Source organism: Nothobranchius furzeri, chromosome 8 (assembly GCF_043380555.1).
Source record: "Nothobranchius furzeri strain GRZ-AD chromosome 8, NfurGRZ-RIMD1, whole genome shotgun sequence".
Classification (NCBI taxonomy): domain Eukaryota; kingdom Metazoa; phylum Chordata; class Actinopteri; order Cyprinodontiformes; family Nothobranchiidae; genus Nothobranchius; species Nothobranchius furzeri.
This window is the reverse complement of record NC_091748.1, coordinates 79,107,438-79,134,105: the sequence shown is the minus strand read 5'-3', so window position 1 is coordinate 79,134,105 and position 26,668 is coordinate 79,107,438. Positions and strand designations below refer to the sequence as shown.

Below are 26,668 nucleotides of genomic sequence, written 5' to 3'. Positions count from 1 at the left end.
TGTATTAAATTGACCCAACTGCTTAAAAATCAGCCTTAACCCAGCAGTTGGGTTAGCAAAATAACCCAGCATTTTTAAGAGTGTAAGATCAAGCAGGTCGATATTCTATATTTATATAAAGTATCACAGCTTATTGGTCATAAGTAGAGGTAATATATTAAGCTCTTAAAGCACTCAATTTACCAACTCCTACAGCTGCATGTTTGTGGTTGATCCAGATCAGGATGTTAGGTTTTATTTGTGGTATTCATCTTCTCTGAGTAAATGACCGACTCTTGTCTAAAACACACCACATATCAGATATTCCATGTATTTTATTGGGTTTGTTTTGTTTTGGGAAACCCGCCGTTGGCAATGAAAACAATAAATATGGAAACGATGCAAAACATTTTCCTAATGAAGCATTTTACACAATGTACAACGTTCTCTCCTCTTGATGATTCCCTGTACATTCCCAAACAACTATAGCATCTTCATGCAGAAACCCTGAAGGCGGGAAACGAAAAACCCCAAATTAAACTCCTTGTGTGGATTTTCATGTTAAAACTGCTAATAAACCACCAAGAGAGAAAAAAAAAAGATCTGAGCGTAAAACTTAAAATGTCAGGGTGTCCATCTGCTCAGTGTGCTACGATGGGGGCTGCGAGTCGCTCCGTGCTCTGTCATTCCCAGGAATCTGTTTGGTATCTGCGTGGAAACATCAGTAGTCCGTGTCGGAGCCCTCAGCATTATCCACGTTCCGGGACAGCATGTAGTTGTCCATGTCAATGGAGCGGCAGTTATTGATAGCGTACCGCAGTCTTTCAGCCATGACAGCCTGAGTGGAGTAGGGTGGCAGACGCAGCTGGAAAAAGCAGGTCTGAGAGGTGGGAAGGCTGTCGTACGGCTGAAACAAACAAACAAACAAACAAGAACAAAGTCACGACTCAGCAAAACAAATGTTTTCACTTCGATGTAACGATTCTGGTTCTGAAGGCTGATACTGATTTAACTCATCACATTACCAGTCTTCATTAAAGGGACTTTACAGAGTTTTGAATTTTTATGCTCGTGATCGCCCCCTCAGGCCAAAAGCGTAACGGCAGCTTCAATAGTAGGCTTGTGCACGAGGCGAGGCGCGCATGCTGTACGTGCACACTCCTTAACAAAAATAACAGCTGAGACAGTCCCGTGTGTGTGTGTGTGTGTGTGTGTGTGTGTGTGTGTGTGTGTGTGTGTGTGTGTGTGTGTGTGTGTGTGTGTGTGTGTGTGTGCGCGAGTGTTGCCAGGAGGACAGAACGCACAGCTAATTAATTAAATAATGTGGTTCTGTACCTTTCTCTTCAGCACAGCCGACAAAGGTTTAAGATGGGTCAGTCCTCCTGCATGCTCAGATCATTCCCTTCCCTTGCTTGAAAAATTGTTCCAAAATGAAAGTTGAACCCACATCTTTTTATCTGTGACTTAAATGCCGTTCCACGATTCTCAAATAAAAGTTCACACCCAGAATCAAACCCAGGTCTTCTGCATGAGAGTCAGACATCTTACAAGGTGAGCTACACACCAGTAAAGTTCATAGCATCTGTAAATTTTATATCCTTGATGACAGCTGAAACAACGTCAAACCAAAGAACGGTTCGGAGCGAAAATGGCTATTTTGTTACTAATTTGCAGGAAATATCTAGAAGAAAGTAGCTAAGGGTCCTCAGAAATGTAGCTAGGTTCATCACTAGGCATTAGGAACAGCGACAAAGACTAAAGCTACTGATAGCAAATGCTACGTGCTATGCCTGAGCGTGAACGCGCATGAAGCAGCCTGCTCGACCCGAGCATCTCTCTTTTTCTGTGATTTTACAGAAAAACAGGCAATCACAGTAAAAATGCCAGGGCTCATTCTACAGGACCAGGGCATTGCAGGAGAATGTATGAGTGACAACTAATGAAAACTCCAAATTTGGTATCTCAAAAAATTAGAATATTCTGAAAAGGCTGAATATAGAAGACACCTGCTGCCACTCTAATCAGCTGATTTACTCAAAACACCTGCAAAGGCCTTTAAAAGGTCCCTCAGTCTTGTTTTGAAGGCACCACAATCATGGGGAAGACTTCTGACTTAACAGCTGTCCAAAAGACAATCATTGACACCTTGCACAAGGAGGGCAAGACACAAAAGGTGATTGCTAAAGAAGCTGGCTGTTCGCAGAGCTCTGTGTCCAAGCACATTAACAGACAGGCGAAGGGACGGAAAAAATGTGGTAGAAAAAAGTGTACAAGCTCTAGGGATAACCGCACCCTGCAGAGAATTGTGACGACAAACCCATTCAAAAATGTGGGGGAGATCCACAAAGAGTGGACTGCAGCTGGAGTCAGCGCTTCAAGGACCACCACGAGGAGACTCATGAAAGACATGGGATTCAGGTGTCACATTCCGTGTGTCAAGCCACTCTTGAACAAGAAACAGCGCAAGAAGCGTCTCGCCTGGGCCAAGGACAAAAAGGACTGGACTGATGCTGAGTGGTCCAAAGTTATGTTTTCTGATGAAAGCAAGTTCTGCATTTCCTTTGGAAATCAAGGACCCAGAGTCTGGAGGAAGAGCGGAGAAGCACAGAATCCACGTTGCATGAGGTCCAGTGTAAATTTTCCACCGTCAGTGATGGTGTGGGGTGCCATGTCATCTGCCGGTGTTGGCCCACTCTGTTTCCTGAGGTCCAGGGTCAATGCAGCCGTCTACCAGGAAGTTTTAGAGCACTTCATGCTTCCTGCTGCTGACCAACTTTATGGGGATGCAGACTTCACCTTTCAACAGGACTTGGCACCTGCACACAGTGCCAAAACCACCAGCACCTGGTTCAAGGACCATGGTATCCCTGTCCTTGATTGGCCAGCAAACTCGCCTGACCTTAACCCCATAGAAAATCTATGGGGTATTGTGAAGCGGAGGATGCAATACGCTAGACCCAACAATGCAGAGGAGCTGAAGACGACTATCAGAGCAACCTGGGCTCTCATAACACCTGAGCAGTGCCACAGACTGATCGAGTCCATGCCACGCCGCATTACTGCAGTTATTGAGGCAAAAGGAGCCCCGACTAAGTATTGAGTGCTATACATGCACATTCTTTTCATGTTCATTCTTTTCAGTTGGCCAACATTAGAGAAACAAACATTTTTTCATTGGCCTTTAGAATATTCTAATTTTCTGAGATACCAGATTTGATGTTTTCATTGGTTGTCACCTATAAATATCAAAATTAAACGTAATAAACATCGGAAATACATTGGTCTGTGTGCATTGCATGAATATAATGTACAAGTTTCACGTTTTGAATGGAATTACTGAAATATTTTCAACCTTTTGATGATATTCTAATTTACTGGCCAGCACCTGTATTTGCACTCCCCACTCTCCCTCAGAACTCTCCTTTCATGTTGACTCTGAGAAGATGAAACATCTAAACTAAGGCCCTGTCCACACGTAGCCAGGGATCTGCCAAAACGTAGATATTTTTCTACGTTTTGGCCTGTCATCCACACGAAAACGGATCTTTTTAAAAACTCCGGCCAAAATGAAGATCTGCGTTTTCTCCGTTTTGGGTGTCTGCGTGTGGACAGACAAAACCGGAGTTTTAAGGTCTGCAACGTCACTTTCCGCGACAAAAAAATGCTGACATCACGTGTGCGACCTGTGTTTACACTAGCCGACATCATGGAAGCCCTCAGAGCTGCGTTCTGTCACTACCCGATCCATCAATTGTCCAAGCGCTTTCTGCTTGTTTGTTTTTGCAAGCGGAATTACTGCTCCTTTCGGAAGACCACAGACGAAGGACGAGGTTAAGAACGGGGGAAGTACTGCCGCCTACAGGTCTGGCATGTCCTTAACAATGTATTTATCCGGGTACGTGTGGACAGTTATTTTTTAAAATGCGGTGGTGTGGATGCAAGTTTTTGGAGGGGCGGATATTCGTTTTTAAAAAAAAACCCGGCTACATGTGGACTAGGACTAAACCAGACAAAGGCAGCAGAAACAACTCACGGTGTAGAAGCCCAGGTTCCTCAGCAGCGTCTTCATGAGGATCTCAGCCAGGTGTGTGTCGGGTGGGCCCGCCGTGGCGCCGTAGGCAGGGTCGGGATATGCTGTGAACGTCAGAACTGAGGATGGGACCTCAGGTCCGTCGGTGGGAGAGCTGTAGCCCAGGAGCGAGGCCACGTGGGTGTGGTCCTGGAGGCTGGTCAGGATGATGTCCAGCTGCATCCTCTTAAGGTCAAACAGGAAACACAACAACAGCTTCACATGTCACTTCCCATTCGGTCAAACATTCGTGAATGTTAATTTATAAAACTGCTTTCGTTGTTTAGACATGGTAGGATGTTTGACTTTAAATGGCTCAGTTTCAATAAATAGATTTTATTAATGATCATTATGAGGATCGCTGTAAAGACTCTGACACTAGTCAGTGACTCGATGCAACCTGCTGGGTTCCTTATATAGGAAACTTGTTACTGACTGGCTTAATGACCTGACCTGTATTGGATTGTTTACTATGTGAAGTGCCTTGAGACGACTCGTCGTGAATTGGCGCTATATAAATAAACTGAATTGAAAATTATTATTAGTGCTATTATTATTAAGTGAGTGAGCTGCCAGGCACACAGACTGGTCCAGGATCAGCAGAGGTACCTGTCCTTTAGAGAGACTCTCCCATCTGTCTGGGCCCTGAGGCAGCAGTGAGTGAAGCAGCTCCATCCGTTCTCTCAGAGGAGGCAGCAACATGGTCGCCCCCACAGAAAGTGTCTCGATGACAGCCTAGTGAGATAACACAGTCAGCAGACTCGTACCACTTAAAAAGTTCATTCTCGATGAACCAGGAATCGTTTGGAACTGTAACATTTGCAGAATATCAAATTAAAAGCCTCTCTCTAACGCCGGGGACACACCGGCCGCGGAAGCGCCGCGAAGCGCCGAGAAGCGAATCGCTCACGAAATTCGGCCGCTGCTCGCCGCTCCTCAGTTCAGATCAGACGCGCCCCAGCCTCGGCTCAGCTGTAGTTTTTCTTTTAAACACTTGGTGTCCTCCATTTCCTCTCTGCCTTTTCTCAGCTCTTTTCCTACGTTTGAGTGTTTGTGCGCGCGCGCGCGCGCGTGTGTGTGTGTGTGTGTGTGTGTGTGTGTGTGTGAACCTATGGTATGAGTTGTTTCTGCCAGTTGAATCTCTTGGAACCCGCTCCAATTCTGCAGCTGTATCCTAGCAGTTTCTTCCGACATGGGTACGTAAACAATCATGTTTTTCGGGGGTCGTACAGCTCCTTGTGTTTCTCAACTTCCATAATTCATTTAAAGTCGTCCATCCTAACTGCTTGCCTCAGACTTTCTGCCTCTCTGTCCTGTTTGCTCCGGTGAAAAGACACCCAAAACCACACCCCCCTTCACGTGGTCACACACGCACACAAGTTCGATGTGTGTGTATGTGTGTGCGTGTTCGTGTGGTTTTTCTGCAGTGTCTGTTTACGAACACATTTGACTATTGCGGAATTTTATTTTGAAATGCTTTATTTTGTTAACTTTACCGGCCTGCCTCTTATGTCTACGTTTGACTTCCTGCCAGAATTGACGCGATTCACCCGCGGCTCGCGAAAAAAATAGAGCCAACGCCGAAATGATCGCTGCACGGCGCGGGCTGGAGCACCGGCGAGCGCCGGCGCGAGGCGATTCGCGGCACTTCGGCGGCCCATGTGGTCTATAGAATAGCTTAACAAGGGCGCCGAATGAAGGCGGTCCCATTTTCGCGGCGCTTCTGCGGCCAGTGTGTCCCCGGCGTAACTTTCAATTTTGTATTTACTAGATTACAATAAACGAGAGCATAAATGCTGATTCATGATAACTTCTTCTAAATGTTGTTCTGGTCCACTTTCTTCACCTTCTGATTGGGTTTGACACAGATGGTCCATGTAAAACATCTCACAGGTCCTAGTTAGGGTTATGATCCAGTAGAAAGTAAATCAGAGCAACTTTGCTTCTGGTACCTCCTGAATTTCATCTGGCACAGATGCATCCATCAACCTGAAGAGCAGATTCCTCAGCGGCCGGGCCTGTCGACCCAGAATACTTGTGGCCACGCCCCCTGCCAGAGCCAGAGCCAGGTGATTGGATAAAAGTCGAAGGCACAGCTTCAGGAAGTTGTGGTGTTCTCTGCACACACAGAAACGTTTTTACACTGAGGAGAATGAAAAGATTGGACCCATCAGTGCTGATAGCTGCACACCTGGAAGACGGGAAGGGAAGAGGGGGAACATCGCTGTTGATGCCATCACAATAGCGCTCCAGGAAAGAGCGCAGGTGAGAAAAGGTGCTTTCTTCCAGGTCGACACAGTAAGGCCGATGCCAGGCCACCACCTGCCTGCAGAGCCACAACAAATCCCGATCAGTAAGATAAAATCATCCATCCGTCACACAGTGGATGATCCGATGAAGATCTCAGGTCCAGGTTCTGGTCTTTGGTTTGTGATCATCGGTGCAGAGCGTTATCCTCTTTAGGATCATTGATGACATGACCTCTCACCTGTCTCTGGGCAGGGCGGTCCAGGCCAGGCTGTGGGATGTCCCAGCTGAGATCTGCTGGATGGCGACTCCGTCCAGGCCGACCACCTTTTTGGGCTTGGTGATGGGTCCGGTGGAGTTTCCCTGACCACACTGACCCATGGAGTTGTTCCCCCATGCATAAACCTCATTGTCTGGAGGAACATGCAGAACAAATAATAAACACTCAGGTGAAACATTTATGTGGATTTCATGTTAACTGGTGCTGAAGTTAATGATTAGCTAAAACAAATGTTGAGTTATTACATCATCCTTCTTACAACACGTCTACAAACACGATCTAACCGAGTCAGCACTTGAGCCCGAGTCCACCTTAACATGGCCTACGGTTACGAAAGCAAAAACCTGGAAATACCGTGAGACAGGGCCAGGCAGTGGCTGTCCCCGATGGAGATGTCCACCACTCGGGTCGTAGCCAGCTCCTCGATCAGTTTGGGTCTGAGTGCTGTAGCTTCAGAAGAACCACAGCCCAGACAGGCGCCGCAGCCCCAAGCAAACACCTGGGCCGGCGCGGGAGACAAACATCAGAGACATTCACTTCGCACATAATTCCACGGTTTGGGAAATTTAAACAATCATCCTGTATGATCATTCCTGGAGTCTAAATGATTGATGATGTCTGACGGCCGTTCCTTCCCGTCTAGAGGTTGATCTGACCCGTGAGACCAGGTCCAAACTCAGGGTGTGAAGTTTAACCCAATTATAATTCTACTTGCTTTGGCTCCAAAGACAACAAAAACGATGCAATCGACAAAAACTTCACTTAAAGTTGTTTATCATATTCCATAGATTTTGTCTCGACCTTCAGGTGACATTGAGCCTGTTGATTTCCTTGTTGTGGAAAATGCAGGCGACGTTACTAGCTGCATGTGATCAAACACATCTGGAATTTTACATGCTTTACCAAACAGCTGTGAGGAAATACAGGAGTTAGTGCTTCGGCTGAGGTGGACGGTGGATCCTACCTGTCCGGTGGAGGTCAGAGCCAGAGAAGACTGGCTTCCTGCACACACCTTCCTGATGAACATCCCCTGCAGGGCTTCCACCACTTTGGGCTTGTAGACCCGATTAGTATCACCATGTCCAAGTTTTCCTAGAGGACACAACATGTCCTTTAATCAGAAAAATTGGGAGATTACATCTTGAAATGGTTTCCACGGTAACCGACAGGTCACACGGAGGGTTGACCAACCGTTGTCTCCTCCTCCAAAGGACCACACAGTGCGTCCGTCCTTGGACAGGGCGATGGTGTGGGAGCTTCCACATGAAACCTCTCCAACATTACTGATGTCTTTGACCAGAGTTGGAATGTTGCGGCTGTTGCTGTCGCCGTCTCCTACAATCACACACACACACACGCACAAGCACGCACACACACACACAGAGAATAAAATACAGCAATCTCACTAAACCCGGAGTAAGTCTAAGGTCCAGTAAGAGACTCTGGGGAAAATTTCTGATTAGTCAGTATCTTGCCTGCAGCAGAAAACAGTCAGATGGCTGCAGCTGCTGCAGGTAAGATACTGAGCTGATTCACCAATCAGATGTTTCTAGTTTTGGAGTTTTGCATCGGGATAATATTGGAGAGTAAAACAGGTTATTGTGACTGAAGCTGGAGTAAACGTACCTAACCGTCCAAAGTCTCCTTCACCCCAGGTGTACAGCTCTCCATCCTCGCTGACTGCAGCACTGTGTCTATAGCCAGCAGACACACACACAACCACCTAACATGCATGCACACACACACACACACACACAGAGGAAACAATCAGGACTATAAACATAACCCAGCAGCATCAGCTGAGTTCCTCTCCACCTGGATTCTAAATATCAAAGGTGTTTCCAGGTGACACCTACCTTCCCCTGCAGTGGCCCCTGGATGAGTTTGGGGTACTTCTGAGTTGAGCTGTTCCCGTGACCCAGTTTCCCATAATCACCGTCACCCCAGCTGAACACCTCGCCCTCTGTGGTGAAGGCCAGCGTGTGGCCGTCAGAGCCCTTAGACGACAACACCTTCTTGATGGCTCGATGGGGTTCAAAGGTCAGCTTCTTGAGAGTCGACTGGTTGTTAGAGTCTCCGAGGCCCAGCCGGCCGTAGCTGCCTTTCCCGCAGGCCCGAACTGAACCATCAGAGGAGATAACAAAGGTGCAGTACTGACCCGCCTCAATCTGCAGAAACAAGAAAGGTTTAAAAGCTTTGAAAGTCAGAAAAACCACCTAAAGTACCCAGAACAGTTGTCGGGCCATGATGGTCGTCAGTCCAGAACTCCTGATCCAGTCTTCATCTCTTTTTATTTTCCTTCCCAGCCACTCCCAATAATCAGACCTATTGAATGTCTTTGGCTGATGTTCCTCCCAGTTCCTGTTCTCCCAGGTTGGGTTTAAGTCTTTGCTGGACTTGTTCCTGCTTCAGATCAACTCCCATAAACATTTAATGTCCAGATGAACATCATGTAGGTGTTGGAGTTCCAACCAAAGCTGAGATGAAAACCAGACAACGTCTAAAGGGAAACTGTTGAAGAAACAAACTTAAAAAACAATATGCTAAATTCCCACTGGAATCACTCTAAACTGGAACGTAGAACACCTCTGAAACGGAGCAGGGGCAATGAAGTGTAGTTTGTATGAAAATTTTGTCAAATTTAGATACAAAGTGTCTTAATGACATCACATTTTATTCAGAAATCTGGTCTCTAACTCCTCTTAAGAGTTGTCTCACATTATTTTCTAACTGACTGCTGTGAGAGCATGCTGACAGAATGTTTCCTGCCTAAATATCTTTAAAACTCCAGTAAAAGGACAGTGAGGAAAACTCTTGGGGGGGGGATTTGAGGAAACTCCCTTCAGAATGCTGTCCTGTATAAGTCATTAACAGCTCAGTGCGATACTGGCTCTGGAAAACAAAACGCTGAGTGTGAAGAACATGAGTGGAAGGAGCTCTTCCTCGTACCGTCTGAGCATCAGTGAAGCTGGCGGCCAGCTTCGGCTGCAGGATCTTCTCCTGAGTTCCCTCCACCAGCTGGTGACTGCTGTTGCTGCCCCACACGTAAACCTCACAGGTCTCAGAAACCACCGGAGCCTCGCCGGTCTGAATGCTGTCGGGGCTGACGCAGGTACGAGAGTAGACTGATGCCATTCGACACACCTGGAAGGACATGGTTTTACTTAGTCAGCCCCCCCGAGAGCCTTTACAACAGTCATTCACACACTGGTGATGACGAGCTGTGTACAAAATGAACAAAGTAATGGATTACTTCATAGTTTATCTGCTATGTCCTCATTTTTTTTCAAGGTGCGCTGAATGCATCATTTAGTGTTTGTTATGGTGCGCAGCCGCCGTTAGATAAACCATTCTAGAACATACTAGCCAAAGTGCTTCCTCTCTTAACTTGCCAAAATAAAAGAAACTTCCTGAAAGCCACAAACTGCAGACTGTTGCAGTTTGCACACATGGAGTCAGTGACAAGGTCTCTGCCGCAGAAGCATTTTAATCGATCTGTGCACCGGAAGCTTTAAGCGAGGTAATTTACAATAATTCCTTATTCTAACTGCATTGCTGGTTCATTTTTATAACACAGAAAGGGTTTCTTTTGCCTTGCTGACAGTTTCGTTCGCGGCTGCAAACTTCCTCAGAGCTGATGCTGATGGTGGCGTCACTTCCTACTCTGTTTATCCGCGGGCAGCAGAGGACGCTGTCGCCCTCTGCTGCCTGCTCTCTCCTCTCCGATGATGCAGTCCGATGCACGATCCAATGTGTAGACCCCATCGTCTCTGTTCATGGTCCCACATCCACGTCTCCTTATCTCTATAGCTTCTTTTATCCATCTTTTGTGTTTCTGTTGTTCGGTGTTTATGATCCTTGTGTCGTCCCAGTCCATTACATGGTTTTCTCTTGTGCAGTGATCTGTTACGGCTGACTTCTTTATCATACTTCCTGCTTCTTCTTTTGCTGCTCTTGTGTGTTTTCGACTTGTTTCTTTCTCACACTCCTTTCTATGTTCTATTGTTCGTGTGTTGAGTTGGCATCCGGTTTCTCCTATGTATGTTTTATTGCAGAGTTTGCATGGAATTTCGTAAACGACTCCACATTTATGTCCTGCTGGTCCATAGGACATAAATGTGGAGCAGGACAACGTCCTCTGCTGCCCAAGGATAAACGGAGTAGGAAGTGACGCCACCATCAGCGTCAGCTCTGAGGAAATTTGCAGCCGCGAACGAAACTGTCAGCAAGGTAAAAATAAACCTTTTCTGTGTTTTAAAAAAGAACCAACAATGCAGTTAGAAAAGCAACACAGCAAGAACATACCAAAGAAATTCCTTATTATTGTAACATTTGTGCAGAACTAAAAACAGCAGGCAGAATAACATTTTGTCCATAAATAGTGATGAATCAGAGAAATCCAGCAAACAGCTGAGATGAACACACATCTCTAGAGTTACCTTCCACTCTCCTCTAGGCCTGGGATGATAACAAATTTAGCTGGACGATATATTGTCCAACAAATTAATGATGATTAACGATATTATTCTCGACATTATCAAGACCAAAATAACCACTTATGTAATGCTAATATATAATAATAATGCAAGTAAACCCTTTGAAATGCAACAATTAAACCTTTACTTAAATGGACTTTATGGAGTTTTGAATTTTTATGCTCGCGATTGCCCCCTCAGGACAAAAGTGTAACGGCAGCTTCAATAGTAGGCTCGTGCACGAGGCGTGCATGCTGTACGTGCACACTCCTTAACGAAAATAACAGCTGAGACAGTCCTGGGGGGGGGGGGGAGACAGAGGACAGGAGAATGCGCAGCTAATTAATTAAATAATGTGGTTCTGTACCTTTCTCTTCAGCACAGCAGACGAAGGTTTAAGATGGGTCAGTCCTCCTGCATGCTCAGATCATTCCCTTCCCTTGCTTGAAAAATTGTTCCAAAATGAAAGTTAAACCCACATCTTTTTTATCTGTGAATTCAATGCCGTTCAGAGAGTGTCAAATAAAAATGTGGGCATCTTACTGTAAAAAAATATACCATTAATGTAAAAAAGAAACTCTAAATAAACTATGTTCACACCCAGAATCAAACCCAGGTCTTCTGCACAAGAGTCCAACGTCTTACTAGGTGAGCTAAAGCGCCAGTGATGTCTTTTGTATCTGTAACATTTATATCCTTGATGACAGCTGAAACAACGTTCAAAGAACAGTTCAGAGTGAAAATGGCTATTTTGTTGCTAATTTGCAGGAAATATCTAGAAGAAAGTTCTACAGAAAGTAGCTAAGGGTCCTCAGAAATGTAGCTAGCTTTGTCACTAGGCGTTAGGAACAGCAACAAAGTGGCACTTCCCCTCTCTCTGCTGCTAAAGCTATGGATAGCAAAAGCTACGGGCGATGCCTGAGCGTGAACGCGCATGAAGCAGCCTGCTCGACCCGAGCATCTCTCTTTTTCTGTGATTTTACAGAAAAACAGGCAATCACAGTAAAAATGCCAGGGCTCATTCTACAGGACCAGGGCATTGCAGGAGAATGTATGAAGAAGACATTTATTATTTCTATACATGTTTTGGCTGTCAAACTTCCATAATGCCCCTTTAACACTGGAATGCCCAGAACCAAAACTTATAAATAAATAAATAAATACAAAAGGACTTTCACTCTCTGTTAGAAAATATTGCACCAAAAACAATAAAATAGACCCTTTCTCTCCAAAACAATAAATACAATGGCCTATCTACTGTCAACAACCAAAATGGTACTTTGATAATGATAATAACTAATTATAACAGAGCTTTACATTTCTTAACCCCGAAATATTGAGGCTGGAAAAATTAACGAGTGCATTTTCATCTATCATACGATTGATTGTTAATTATCGTCCCAGTCCTACTCTCCTCTCAAAGGAACGGAAACATTAGGCTACATCGGCTTTTATAAAAGCCCCTTGTGGGTTATTAAATATTTTCAGACGTTTACGGTTTTTCATATTAATTCCTAATTAATTATATGACGAACTCCGATGATTTTCTGATTCTGTTGGTTAATTCTTCTGAGTGACTGAGTGACCGTTTAAACCTCTTGAAATTTTTTTGCATTTTGTAGAAATTCAAACTGATGGTTCTGTTTTCAAACTAGCTCAACAGAGTATTGTAGCATCAAAAATATATACAACATGTAAATATCAGAGTCTTCAAAAGCACTGACGAAGAGCATTTTCTTTTCACGATGAACAAATTGATGAATCAAAAAGAAAAGAAAATCAAACATCCGTCGCAGAGAAAGAGAGAAGGGAAAAAGTAAAGGTGGTGATGTTTAAAAACCAGTTCAAGATAATAGGGCAGGGCAGGGCAGCCCTGCAGGGCAGGGCAGGGCAGGGCAGCCCTGCAGGGCAGGGCAGGGCAGGGCTGGGCGGCCCTGCAGGGCAGGGCAGGGCAGAGCAGGGCAGGGCCGCCCTGCAGGGCAGGGCAGGGCAGGGCAGGGCCGCCCTGCAGGGCAGGGCAGGGCAGGGCAGGGCAGGGCCGCCCTGCAGGGCAGGGCAGGGCAGGGCCGCCCTGCAGGGCAGGGCAGGGCAGGGCAGGGCCGCCCTGTAGGGCAGGGCAGGGCAGGGCAGGGCCGCAGGGCAGGGCAGGGCCGCCCTGCAGGGCAGGGCAGGGCAGGGCCGCCCTGCAGGGCAGGGCAGGGCAGGGCAGGGCAGGGCCGCCCTGCAGGGCAGGGCAGGGCCGCCGGGCCGCCCTGCAGGGCAGGGCAGGGCAGGGCAGGGCAGGGCAGATTCTATAATGTTGTTAGTGATTTAAAAAGTGCTGAAGCGATACGGTGTCACAGCTATCCACATTCCCCAGAGAGTATATTATTTACAAGCTGTGCAGGGTTTCATCACTAGATCCACACTGTCATTGTATACCGTAGGATAAGAGCCAGAGCACCTGTGAACAACCCATTATTGGTTAGGAATATAAACAGATTTTAGAGAAACTGGTTTTAATTTAACTAACCGTGTCGTCTTTCAGTCACGATTTGATGTTTTATCAATAAAAATAAAAAAGAAGTGGCTTTGAACTTTGAGCTTGCTGTCAACAAATTTACACAAAGAAAACAAATAATTTGATGAATCAGTTTTGTTTCTTTAAAAGGGAACATAAGCAAAGCTCACCTTTTACACCCTTATTGCTATCATGTGTACGTTCTCCATAAATACTCCAAACTCGATAAAAATATGTCCATCCATTTTTTTGTCAGTGTTTGGTTTAGGAATTATGTGTCTAAAAAAAGTCATTTCAAAACGTCACCATTTGTGATGTCACAAGTAGGGCTGCAACTAACGATTATTTTCATAATCGATTAATCTGTCGATTATTTTTTCGATTAATCGATTAATCGGTTTGTTATTGTTTAGCTATTTAACCTATACAAGTGATGGATGCATTTCAGTTAAGAACAAAAAACCATAAGAGAATTGTGCAGTTGACTGCAATCTATTTTATTGCACATGAACACAGTCAGCAGTATAAAATGAGCTAAACAGTGCAAAATATCAGTCCAGAATAATTTTTTAGCATTAGCTGGAAGCCTGCTCCTTCCACCATGGATAGTGGCCTCATGTCTTTTACCAGCATGTTTAGAATAGAGTTTGTAAGTGGTATGAATTGCTGGGGGGTGAGTGTCTTCTTCCCCATGTAGTTGTCCATCGTTGCTTGTTTTTTTCTGCATAAGAAACACAAATAGACTGAAATAAGTACACATATAAAATAAAGCAGCACACACACTACAACACTAAATCAATATTATATTATTTGAATTAATTAACAATATACAGTGATCATTTATTTTGAGGGTTACGTTCTACAAAATAGCCCGCAACAGGAGATATTCAGAAAAAAAGTAAAACATTTTTACTATTAAAAAGCTCTAAGTAAGAAGCTCATGAGGTTTTTACTTTGAGTCGGGAGTGTTTAAATTAGCCAGAGAAATGTGAAAAATGTTTATTTTGTGTAATACTGTTTAAGAAACATGATAAAAATGTGTTGTGAGGCGTTTTACAGTGTTAGATAGTAAAACAGCCTTTTAATAGTAAAAAAATGACTTTTTCTGAATTTCTCCTGTATTTAAAAATTGAAAGTGTACAACTATGCCGCGTTATATTCACCTGGACACAGCTTGTCTGTATATTTTTCTCCGCGGAGTTGTCCTTTTTTGAATGAGGAACATAGTTATGGGTTTGTGCCGTTTTTCTCTTAACGAGAACATTCTTATAAACAGACGTGCTAAATTTGGCAAGCGCATGATACACAACACGGAGGAGATTCACGATTGCATCTAGTCAATCAGAAGTAGAACACCGCAGACTGACGCGGCAAAAAAACATGTTTAACATCCACTATAACGAACTCAGCTAAAACACTAAGTCCAGCTTGTTTATTTTCTGTTACTTACCGGGCTGGCTCTTCCAAATGACGGCTCACTTGACCGCGGTGCTCTTCCTCTGCTGCATCAGCCCCCACATGCTTTCGTCTCAAATGTGCTCCCATACTCGTGAGGTTTTTGTCCGGGGTTTCTCTTCAGTTTTGTCGCTTCTATTTTTCTTCCGTATTTCCTCTTGTTCCGCCATTTTCTCACAGCAAGATGAGCGTCAGTAACGTGATACGTCATGAAAACCGAGGGCACCCATTGGCTCATTTCTTCTTCTACGGCTCCACTGGTAGATCAGTGGCTCATTACTGCCACACACTGGCGGCAAATTTAACAGCTTGTAACCGATGTCAGATTGTGGTAAAAAATAGAGTTTATGCGGTAAAATATGATTATTAAACAACTAATCGATGACTAAAAAAGTTGTTAACTATTTTAATAATCGATTATAATCGATTACTCACAAGGACGAAAATCAGAATTGAATAACCTCTCACTTGCAAGAAACAAACATAACCTGACGAGCCATTTGTTCCCTTTAGAACCCGTCACCTCACCCCCGATGGATGGAGTTGGATCCTCAGGTAAATTCTTTAATTTTATCTCTACATACATTTATTAATGTACAATATTTCATTTTTTAAAGCAAAATGTTTTCCTTTTTATCAGCAAAGTCTGACTGAACAAACTAAGTTTAACCAAATTTGAATGTTCCGTTTCAGGTTTCAGCTGGAGCTACATCATTCTTCAGGCTCTGATTTGTTTGTCTGTAGGATAAAACAACTGTAAGACAGGCACTTACCAGCTGTAGTTTAACAACAAAAACGCTGGAACTGTAGGAAAAAGGTTCAACTGAGTCTTGAATAAAAACTGCTGTGATGAAAAGCTCTCTGTCATGGCAGGAGGAAGTTTCTTGACCCACGACATGCAGAATCACCATACGGAGAACAAGAAAGTAAGTAAAAAAGGTTTTTATTACTACATAAAGAGCGATGTGAGAGACGGGAGCAGACGAGACGCAGGACTGGCAGCAGGAATCCAGGGGGGAGATTCTAAGGAGAGAGAACGAGTGAATATGAGGCGAAAACAAATGGAAACGTTGTCGGAAAGACTGGTCTTACTGTTTCTGGGTAGTGGTATTTGTACAGGAAGGTTGCTAGGTCCGGGTGAGCTGAGGAGAGCCACAGGGAAGGATATTGTTTTGTCCAGAGGTGCAGGAACAGGAATGGATGTTGGAAGGTGAGCGGCTGAGAGCGGGCGGCCAGGGGATGAAGCAGTGTGTCAGGCAGGCTGAGATCCGGGTCTTGTTCTGGAGCTGGTGAGAGATTGTGAGGAACCTGGAGGAGAGCAGGAAAGGGCATCAGGGGGGTTTTCAGACGTCAGGTTAATCAGAGCAAAATACAAAGTCAAGGTCGGGTCGGAGGCTAGAGCTACCCAAAGAGTAATCATCCGGCGTGGTGAAGTGTCACACTGCTCCTTAAATCCCCTGGACCTTGATGGTGAGATCAGCTGCAGCTGGGAGCTCTCAGACACGCCCACCTGTGAAAACAATACTCAGGAGAAAACCTGGTTACAGGCTGACAGCTCACCACGGACCATGACAGTACCCCCCCCCCTCAACGGACGCCACCCGGCGGCCGAGCAGAGGAGGAGGCGGAGGAGGAGGAAGCCCGATAGGCCTCGAAGTCCCTGATGAGACCCGGGTCGGTGATGAAGGAGCGGGGAACCCAGGAGCGATCCTCGGGACCGTAGCCCTCCCAGTCCACCAGGTACTGGAAGCCCCGACCCCGGGGGCGGACATCGAGGAGGCGACGGACAGGGTAAACCAGACCACCACCAACGAGCCGGGCAGGCGGAGGAGGAGCAGGAGCAGGACACAGGGGACTAGAGAGGACAGGCTTAATCAGGGAGACGTGGAACACCGGGTGGACCCTCATGGATGAGGGGAGAGCCAGACGGACAGTGGACGGACTGATGACACCAACGATGGAATAAGGACCGATGAACCGAGGAGCCAGTTTCTTGCTGGTGTCTTTCAGGCGGATATCCCTGGTGGAGAGCCAGACCTTCTGCCCAGGAGCATACACAGGGGCGGGTCGCCTGTGTCGATCGGCCAGGCGGCGGTTGCGGTCAGCAGTCCTCTGGAGAGCCGCCATGGTCTGAGCCCAGGTGCGCCTGGCACGGCGAATGAACTGGGGTGCAGTAGCAGGAGGATCTGGATTCGATGGAAACAGAGGGGGCTGGTAGCCGAGTACAGTTTCAAACGGAGACAGACCAGTAGATGTGGAGGTGTGAGCATTATGGGCATACTCCACCCAGGGAAGTTGGGAACTCCAACCAGAGGGGTTGGATGAACAGACGCACCGTAGCATGGCCTCGAGCTCCTGGTTCATTCTTTCACATTGTCCGTTCGTCTGAGGGTGGAATCCAGAGCTCAAGGCGACACGAGCCCCCAGGTGATCAGCGAATTCCTTCCATACCCGGGACAGGAACTGGGGGCCACGGTCGGATAATATTTCAGAGGGGATGCCATGGAGACGGAAAACATGTTTGATAAGCAGTTGGGCTGTTTTGGCAGAGGATGGGAGTGCTTTGAGGGGAACCAGGTGACAGGATTTAGAAAAACGGTCAACAATGGTGAGGATGACAGAAAAACCGTTAGAGGGAGGCAAACCAGTGACGAAATCTAAAGCAATGTGAGACCAAGGGCGAGTGGGTACGGGGAGTGGGTTAAGAAGTCCGGCTGGAGGTTGGTTACTGGATTTGTTACGGGCACAGATGGAACAGGCATTGATGTATTCACGGACGTCTTTGTACATGGATGGCCACCAGAAGGTCCTGCGGATAAGAGCTAGAGTGCGACCGACCCCCGGGTGGATGGAAAATTTTGCCGTGTGGGCCCAATGAATCAGGTCTCCCCGAACCCTGGTGGGAACATAAAGTTTTTGAGGTGGACCGGTACCTGGGTCTGGATCGGTTTGTTGGGCCTCCTGAACCTTTCTGGTGATGTCCCAGGCTACAGCGCCCACGATGCAGGATGGCGGCAGGATTGGTGTGAGTTCAGGGTCTTTGTCGGGAGAGTACAAACGGGATAGGGCATCCGGCTTGGTGTTCTTGGAACCGGGTCTGTAAGAGATAAGGAAACGGAAACGGGAAAAGAATAGGGACCAGCGGGACTGTCGAGGGTTTAATCTTTTTGCTTCCTTTAAGTATGCTAGGTTCTTATGATCTGTCCAGATGATGATGGGGTGTTCTGCACCCTCCAGCCAATGCCGCCACTCCTCCAGAGCCAATTTAATAGCCAGAAGTTCCCGATCTCCAACGTCATAATTCTGCTCCGCTGGTGAGAGGCGTCGAGAAAAAAATGCACATGGATGGAGACGGTGATCTGAGGGAGAGATCTGTGAGAGGACAGCACCAACACCAGAGTCTGAGGCGTCAACCTCCAGGGTAAACTGGGCGGAGGTGTCGGGACGGGTAAGAATCGGTGCTTGGGTGAACTTGTTCTTTAAGTCTTGAAAGGCTTTCTCAGCAGCGGGAGACCAGAGAAAGGGTTTGTTTATGGAAGTGAGTTGAGTGAGTGGGGCGGCAGTCTGACTGTAATCCTTAATGAATCGGCGGTAAAAATTTGCAAAACCCAGGAAACGCTGAAGTTGCTTACGTGTGGTGGGAGTAGGCCAGGAGAGAACTGATTGAATCTTGTCCGGATCAGTCTTCAACCGCCCGCTCTCGAGGATGAATCCAAGGAACTTGACAGATGGAACGTGGAACTCACATTTCTCTGCTTTAACATACAGACGGTTCTCCAGGAGGCGTTGAAGTATGGCTCTGACGTGATGACGGTGTTCTGCCGGGGATTTGGAAAAGATTAGAATGTCATCCAGGTATACAGTAACGAATTGGTTGAGGTAATCCCCGAGGACCGAGTTGACCAGGGACTGGAATACGGCAGGGGCATTAGTGAGACCGAATGGCATGACAAGATACTCGAAGTGACCTAAGGGAGTTTTGAATGCAGTTTTCCATTCGTCACCTTCTCTAATGCGAACGAGATGGTAGGCGTTGCGCAGATCTAGTTTTGTAAAGATAGTTGCATCTTGTACGGGTTCGAAGGTAGAGGAAAGTAATGGGAGTGGATATTTGTTTTTAACTGTGATCTGGTTGAGACCTCTGTAATCAATACAGGGTCTCAGGGAACCATCTTTTTTGGAAACAAAGAAAAACCCAGCGCCCAGGGGCGAGGTGGATGGTCTGATTAAACCGGAAGCTAGTGATTCCTTTATGTAGTTGGACATACTGATTTGTTCTGGTTTGGACAGATTATACAACCTGCTGGATGGTAGCGTGGCACCAGGCAGGAGGTCGATGGCGCAATCATAGGGTCGGTGAGGGGGCAGAGAGGAGGCACGGTCTTTACTGAAGACGAGCGAGAGGTCGTGGTACTCTTCTGGTACTCCTGACAGGTCAGGGGGAACCGGTGGATCGGGGTTAGATGCAGAACTGGAAGGTGAAGCAGAACGAAGGCAATTTGTCAAACAATGAGAACTCCAAACGGTAACTTGGGACGTTTTCCAATTTATCTGGGGATTATGGGTGATAAGCCAGTCATGTCCTAGAACAACAGGAGAGTGCGGAGATGGAAACACAAAAAACGAAATACTCTCCTGGTGGTTACCTGATACTTGTAAGTTTACTGGCACAGTCTGGTGGGTAATGGCAGTGAGTGTGTTACCATCCAGGGACGATGCTCTCAAAGGAGTCGGAAGAGGAATAGTGGGGATATCCAGCTTTTGAACGACTGTTTGGTCCAGCATGTTACGTTCACAGCCTGAATCAAGCAGGGCCTTCAACAAACAACTCTCTTGATTAAACGTGATGGTACATGGTAGAGTACAGCGGGATTCTGAAACACCATTGCCACCCACCAGTATTCCCGGAACTACTGGTGGGCTTGCCCTTTTTAAACGTAGGGCGCAGCTCGAAAGTCGGTGACCAGGTTGACCGCAGTAGAGACAGAGGTTAGAAGTGAAACGACGTTGCCTTTCTCCTGGGGTTAAATTAGTTCTGCCTATATGCATGGGCTTGTCACCAGATGGTGTTGTAACTGGTGGCTGGAAATGTTTAATCTTGGTTAACGGCGGATGGGACACTGGAGAACTCGTAGAATGTACCTTGAGACGTTTCTCTATTTTTAGTGCTAAGGATATGAGAGATTCTAGATCGGGGGGTTCATGGCATAACGCCAACTGATCCTGGAGGCGATGGTTTAATGCCTGAGTGAATGCTCCAAGGAGTGAACCTTGATCTAGAGAGGAAACTGCAGCCAGTGTGCGAAACTCTATAGCGAAGTCAGCAACAGTCTGTTTTCCTTGACGGAGGTTCCACAGCTGTTTAGCTATTTCAGCGGGAGACTCAGAATGATCAAACGTCTGCTTGAATTCGGTCAGAAACTGTGAGAGGGAACCGCGCAGGAAACTGGCGTCGTGGCTCCTTGCTTCGGCCCAGTCTAACGCCTTGCCTCGGAGTAATCCGATTATGTATGAGATCTTTACAGAATCTACAACAAAAGCCTCGGGGGATCTCTCAAAAGTCAACTGACAGTTAAATAAAAAACCACGGCATTTGCCGAACTCACCGGAATATGTGTCCGAAGGGAGTGAGTCGGGTATCCGGAAGTTTATGGCAGGAGCCGGAACCGGATGTGCGGACGGAGGAGAAACAGGAGGCGGCTGGGCGGAAGGTTCCGGGGAAGTTAGCTTGGCAGTGAGGGTGCGTAACATGTTGTCCATAAGGAGTAACCGTTGGTGGGAGTCAGAGGATTGTTCTAGCAAGCTATGAATGGCGTGTTCGTGACGGGAGAGTGTTTCAGAAACGGCGGACGGAGAGTTAACGGACGGATCGGATTCTGCAATGGAGTCAATATTATGGCCGGATGATTCTGTCATGGCAGGAGGAAGTTTCTTGACCCACGACATGCAGAATCACCATACGGAGAACAAGAAAGTAAGTAAAAAAGGTTTTTATTACTACATAAAGAGCGATGTGAGAGACGGGAGCAGACGAGACGCAGGACTGGCAGCAGGAATCCAGGGGGGAGATTCTAAGGAGAGAGAACGAGTGAATATGAGGCGAAAACAAATGGAAACGTTGTCGGAAAGACTGGTCTTACTGTTTCTGGGTAGTGGTATTTGTACAGGAAGGTTGCTAGGTCCGGGTGAGCTGAGGAGAGCCACAGGGAAGGATATTGTTTTGTCCAGAGGTGCAGGAACAGGAATGGATGTTGGAAGGTGAGCGGCTGAGAGCGGGCGGCCAGGGGATGAAGCAGTGTGTCAGGCAGGCTGAGATCCGGGTCTTGTTCTGGAGCTGGTGAGAGATTGTGAGGAACCTGGAGGAGAGCAGGAAAGGGCATCAGGGGGGTTTTCAGACGTCAGGTTAATCAGAGCAAAATACAAAGTCAAGGTCGGGTCGGAGGCTAGAGCTACCCAAAGAGTAATCATCCGGCGTGGTGAAGTGTCACACTGCTCCTTAAATCCCCTGGACCTTGATGGTGAGATCAGCTGCAGCTGGGAGCTCTCAGACACGCCCACCTGTGAAAACAATACTCAGGAGAAAACCTGGTTACAGGCTGACAGCTCACCACGGACCATGACACTCTCTAGTGATTGTGCTCCATTCATAGAATCAGCCCTAACTCGGATAAGCAGTTGCAGTGGTGTGAAAAACTATTTGCCCCCTTCCTGATTTCTTATTCTTTTGCATGTTTCTCACACAAAATGTTTCTGATCATCAAACACATTTAACCATTAGTCAAAGATAACACAAGTAAACACAAAATGCAGTTTTGAAATGATAGTTTTATTTAGGGAGAGAACAACATCCTGTAGCCAAGCATGATTACCGCCACACCTGTTTCAATCAAGAAATCACTCAAATATGAGCTGCCTGACACAGAGAAGTAGACCAAAAGAACCTCAAAAGCTAGACATCATGCCAAGATCCAAAGAAATTCAAGAACAAATGAGAACAAAAGTAAGTGAGATCCATCAGTCTGGTAAAGGTTATAAAGCCATTTCTAAAGCTTTGGGACTCCAGCGAACCACAGTGAGAGCCATTATCCACAAATGGCAACAACATGGGACAGTGGTGAACCTTCCCAGGAGTGGGCGGCTGACCAAAATTACCCCAAGAGCGCAGACACAACTCCTCTGAGAGATCACAAAAAACTCCAGGACAACTTCTAAAGAACTGCAGGCTTCACTTGCCTCAATTAAGGTCAGTGTTCACGACTCCACCATAAGAAAGAGACTGGGCAAAAATGGCCAGCATGGCAGATTTCCAAGACGCAAACCACTGTTAAGCAAAAAGACATCAGGGCTCGTCTCAATTTTGCTAAGAAATATCTCAGTGATTGCCAAGACTTTTGGGAAAACACCTTGTGGACTGATGAGACAAAAGTTGAACTTTTTGGAAGGTAAATGTCCCGTTATATCGGGCGTAGAAGTAACACAGCATTTCAGACAAAGAACATCATACCAACAGTAAAATATGGTGGTGGCAGTGTGATGGTCTGGGGTTGTTTTGCTGCTTCAGGAACTGGAAGGCTTGCTGTGATAAATGGAACCATGAATTCTACCGTCTACCAAAACATCCTGAAGGAGAACGTCCGGCTATCTGTTCGTCAACTAAAGCTGAAGCGATCTTGGGTGCTGCAGCAGGACAATGACCCAAAACACACCAGCAAATCCACCTCTGAATAGCTGAAGAACAACCAAATGAAGACTTTGGAGTGGCCTAGTCAAAGTCCTGACCTGAATCCTATTGCAATGCTATGGCATGACCTTAAAAAGGCGGTTCATGCTAGAAAACCCTCAAATAAAGCTGAATTACAACAATTCTGCAAAGATGAGTGGGCCAAAATTCCTCCAGAGCGCTGCAAAAGACTCGTAGCAAGTTATTGCAAACGCTTGATTGCAGTTATTGCTGCTAAGGGAGGCCCAACCAGTTATTAGGTTCAGGGGGCAAATACTTTTTCACACAGGGCAATGCAGGTTTGGATATTTTTCTCCCTAAATAATAAAAACCATCATTTCAAAACTGCATTTTGTGTTTACTTGTTATCTTTGACTAACGGTTAAATGTGTTTAATGATCAGAAACATTTTGTGTGACAAACATGCAAAAGAATAAGAAATCAGGAAGGGGGCAACTAGTTTTTCACACCGCTGTGTTTAGATTTACAGGAAACCGATCTGATGTTTTAAATCTCCTCCCATCTGAGAAAACAACAAAACTTTACCTTATTAAACAAGTTCAACAAATTAAATCCGATTTTATGATAAAAGGTGTACTTACTATTTGAGTAGCTTCTTTATCAAACTTTTTTTTCTCAGACTACTTTTTCACATATTAAAGTAAAGCTATTGGACTACAATCCTTGGCTCCTCTACCCTCCTCCAGAGCTGGTGCACATTTCTCCTGTATCCCAGTTATCGGTATTATTTATCACTGATCTCCACAAAAACACAAAATAAATCAATGATTGAATGTCTCACTAAAAGTGAGTTTCCTTTCATTAGGTTTGTTTTAATTGGTGAACCTTTGTTCATTGTTGTGGGTGGTGTTCCCAAAACTCGTGAACAAATCTTTTGGAAACAGTGGTTATACGCATAACCTAACACTCCCTTTCAGTCGATTCACTTGGTACAATGAAGGTACTATGGGACATCAAGAAGCACCCCATAAGCAGCTATCAAACCTGGGCTTAGAACGCAATTTAAGATGCCAATTCAGAACCAGCAGAAAGAAGTTGATGAGCTTCAGAAGAGGCCACAAAAACCAGATGGCAAAACTGCATGAAAGTGTTGGGTTCAGCCCAGCTAGCAGCTGAGCTAACGTCACCAGCGCCCCTGAAGTGGCCACACCTTTAGTCGAGTGCGCTCTGACCCTCAGGGCAGGGCAGGGCAGGGCAGGGCAGGGCCGCCCTGCAGGGCAGGGCAGGGCAGGGCAGGGCCGCCCTGCAGGGCAGGGCAGGGCAGGGCAGGGCAGGGCCGCCCTGCAGGGCAGGGCAGGGCCGCCATGCAGGGCAGGGCAGGGCAGGGCCGCCCTGCAGGGCAGGGCAGGGCAGGGCAGGGCCGCCCTGCAGGGCAGGGCAGGGCAGGGCAGGGCCGCCCTGCAGGGCAGGGCATGGCAGGGCAGGGCCGCCCTGCAGGGCAGGGCAGGGCAGGGCCACCCTGCAGGGCAGGGCAGGGCCGCCCTGCTTAGCAGGGCAGGGCAGGGCAGAGCAGGGCCGCCCTGCAGGGCAGGGCAGGGCAGGGCCGCCCTGCAGGGCAGGGCAGGGCCTATGGTTTTGAACCAGACCGTTCAGCACTTGCAGCAATGATTAAACCCTCAAAAATAATTGTATTTTTGTTAGCTTGGTAGGATAATTACTTCCTTTTGCTTGTGAATGAACCCTCCTATGATGCACCATTTGGGATGATCGTACCTCAGCCCCTTCTGTGAACACTTTCGTCGTGTTGACCGCTTCAGGTCTTCTGTTGCCTTCAAATAAAGGAAAACATTAGACACAATAAAAAGATCATAAACAACCACAGACCAACATGATTGGACTCTTCTCAATAAAGATGAGTATTTATTTCTACTGATTCTGTTTGAATTCATTTTTGGCTCCAAGTAAAACTTGTTCCCAGCGTAAGATGGATTCCACGAGGACTTCCTCTGGTTTCCGATCCCATTTGTGGTCTTCATGGACAGGATCTGAAGTCTTCAATCCACAACTTACAGACTCTAAAGAGGTTAGCAATTGAGTACGCCGCAGCTGGGATGAGAGTTCACTCTTCCAAACCAGAGGCAATGGTCCTTAACTGGAAAAGAGTGGAATGCTTGTTCCAGGTTAGGAGTGAGCCCGTCTCCAGATGAGGAGTTTACGTGTCATGGCATTTGATTTGCTAGCGATGGTGCAATGATACAAGAGATGGATCGACACATCCGGGCATCTTCACTAATGAAGTCCGCAGTGAAAAAAAATGAACAGAGCAAAATGGCAAAGCTCTTGAGGGGTTTCCGCCAGAAAATGAGTTAAGGCTGGCGGATTTGGCCATGGGGGGTGGGGGTCGCGCGCTCCATCCCGCAGCGCTCCTCTGTGAGAGCGGGGCTGGGTTGCACATGTTCCACTGCTGTTTCTCACCAGTATCAGCTGATGGAGGGCTCTAGTTTCGTTGCGCCATTCGTGTCAGCGGACACGGTAGGGTCGGGGAGGGGGGCGTGGCATGACGCTTAGGCCTGGTGGGCCGCCAGGCTTATAAAGCACTGGGGGAAACCTCGTCTTGATTTACTGGCCCACCAACCTCCAAAACCTCATCAATGGTCAAGAAACGAGCAAGATTCTGGAACCAGGTGGCCAGGCTTTAGAGCAGGGAGTCCCAAAGTGTGGTGCGCACACCCCTGGGGGTGCGCGAGCTGTCGCTAGGGGGTGCGCAAGGTGAAAAGTAATGGCTGCGGAGCTCAGAGTCTGTCAAAAGTCACCATTAGTGTAGCCAGAAACTCATTTGTGGGTGGGCTTAAGAAAATGGAAGTGGGCCCAATAAATTTAATTGAAAAAAAGTAGTGTGTGTGTGTGTGTGTGTGTGTGTGTGTGTGTGTGTGTGTGTGTGTGTGTGTGTGTGTGTGTGTGTGTGTGTGTGTGTGTGTGTGTGTGTGTGTGTGTGTGTGTGTGTGTGTGTGTGTGTGTGTGTGTCCTCCGCACATGCCCTAGCTCAGGGGTCGGCAACCCGCGGCTCTTCCATCTGATGTGGCTCTCTGTGATTGTAAAATAATGAATGGATATTTAAATAAAATGCTTTATATTTTACTGCATAAATTTTACATCTCTAAGCTAATTCTAAATGTAAAGATTGTCTGCGTAAACCTGAACAGTTCCAACCCGGTCTTACTGTGAGACCGGGTTGACACGTCACGCTTGTGCGTAATCATAGGCGCTTTCTGAGCTGAAGACGATGTGAGATTCTGGGATTCTCCTCAGACGCCACATTGGAGACAGGAACAAGCACAATTCAGCCAAAGTTTCATCATCAGGGAACATTTTCTAAGTGACAAGTCTCTCTGAGAGACCGGGTTTGGAAAACTCTCGCTTCAGTGGAAGGAATCTTCCCGCATGCGCTCTGGTTCTGCAACGCGCTCCAAGCCCCTCTCCACATCTTCAGCTCGCGGTGCACCTTATGTACGCGCTGACAGTGAGCTGCGCTGAGCAATGTCCAGCTCAGATGTTCAGATGGGAATCTTTTCTTGAGTGATGTAGCTACATCTGCGATGTGCGAAACGAATAAAATGTCAGTTTGTCTGCATGCGTCGGGGTAATTCTTTCTATTCTTTCTCCGTCAAAATAAACGGCCACATACGAGAACTGTCCGGTCAACACAAGTCCTGCTTTTAACTGTTCTGTTTTCTTGTGAAAATTGTTACAAATTTAACTTGATTAACACCAGAGCCAGGCGGACTGCACCGTTATCTCCGTCAGTGTAAATTAGGGAAAAACAAAATGATCGGATCCTTTTCTGACCTTCCCCACCTACAAAGTTTACTTTAATTACAACAGTCAAACGTGACAGAGCCTGGATTTGTATTGTGAACAGTCTAAACATGTTTTAAAAAGAAACGTGTGACAAAAGTGGCACCTGCTCAGTAAAACCATCAAC

At 46.6% G+C, this 26,668-nt stretch overlaps 1 protein-coding gene across 1 annotated transcript; it reads right to left on the bottom strand.

Moving 5' to 3' along the window:
* Positions 1-296: 296 nt before the first annotated feature.
* LOC129160586 (probable E3 ubiquitin-protein ligase HERC1) lies at positions 297-25,141 on the bottom strand. Its single transcript, XM_070553880.1, has 16 exons — positions 24,944-25,141; positions 24,810-24,838; positions 24,617-24,738; positions 24,460-24,515; positions 9,525-9,719; positions 8,432-8,743; positions 8,202-8,298; positions 7,767-7,910; positions 7,540-7,667; positions 6,930-7,074; positions 6,537-6,708; positions 6,240-6,374; positions 6,001-6,166; positions 4,658-4,783; positions 4,013-4,234; positions 297-886 (listed from the first exon to the last, which is right to left on the bottom strand). Exons 1-16 carry the CDS (start codon positions 25,139-25,141, stop codon positions 701-703), a joined length of 2,433 nt encoding a protein of 810 aa, XP_070409981.1. The 3' UTR covers positions 297-700.
* Between the last annotated feature and the right edge of the window lie 1,527 nt (positions 25,142-26,668).

Bases quoted from the DNA above. Each gene is read 5' to 3' on its own strand.
- LOC129160586 (XM_070553880.1), bottom strand. From the start codon at position 25,141: ATGTGCAACCCAGCCCCGCTCTCACAGAGGAGCGCTGCGGGATGGAGC. The intron at 6,709-6,929 runs GTATTTCCAGGT...ATGTTCCTCCAG, and splicing joins CTGCCTGGCCCTGTCTCACG to ACAATGAGGTTTATGCATGG. The intron at 4,784-6,000 runs GTACCAGAAGCA...TTATCTCACTAG, and splicing joins TGCCAGATGAAATTCAGGAG to GCTGTCATCGAGACACTTTC.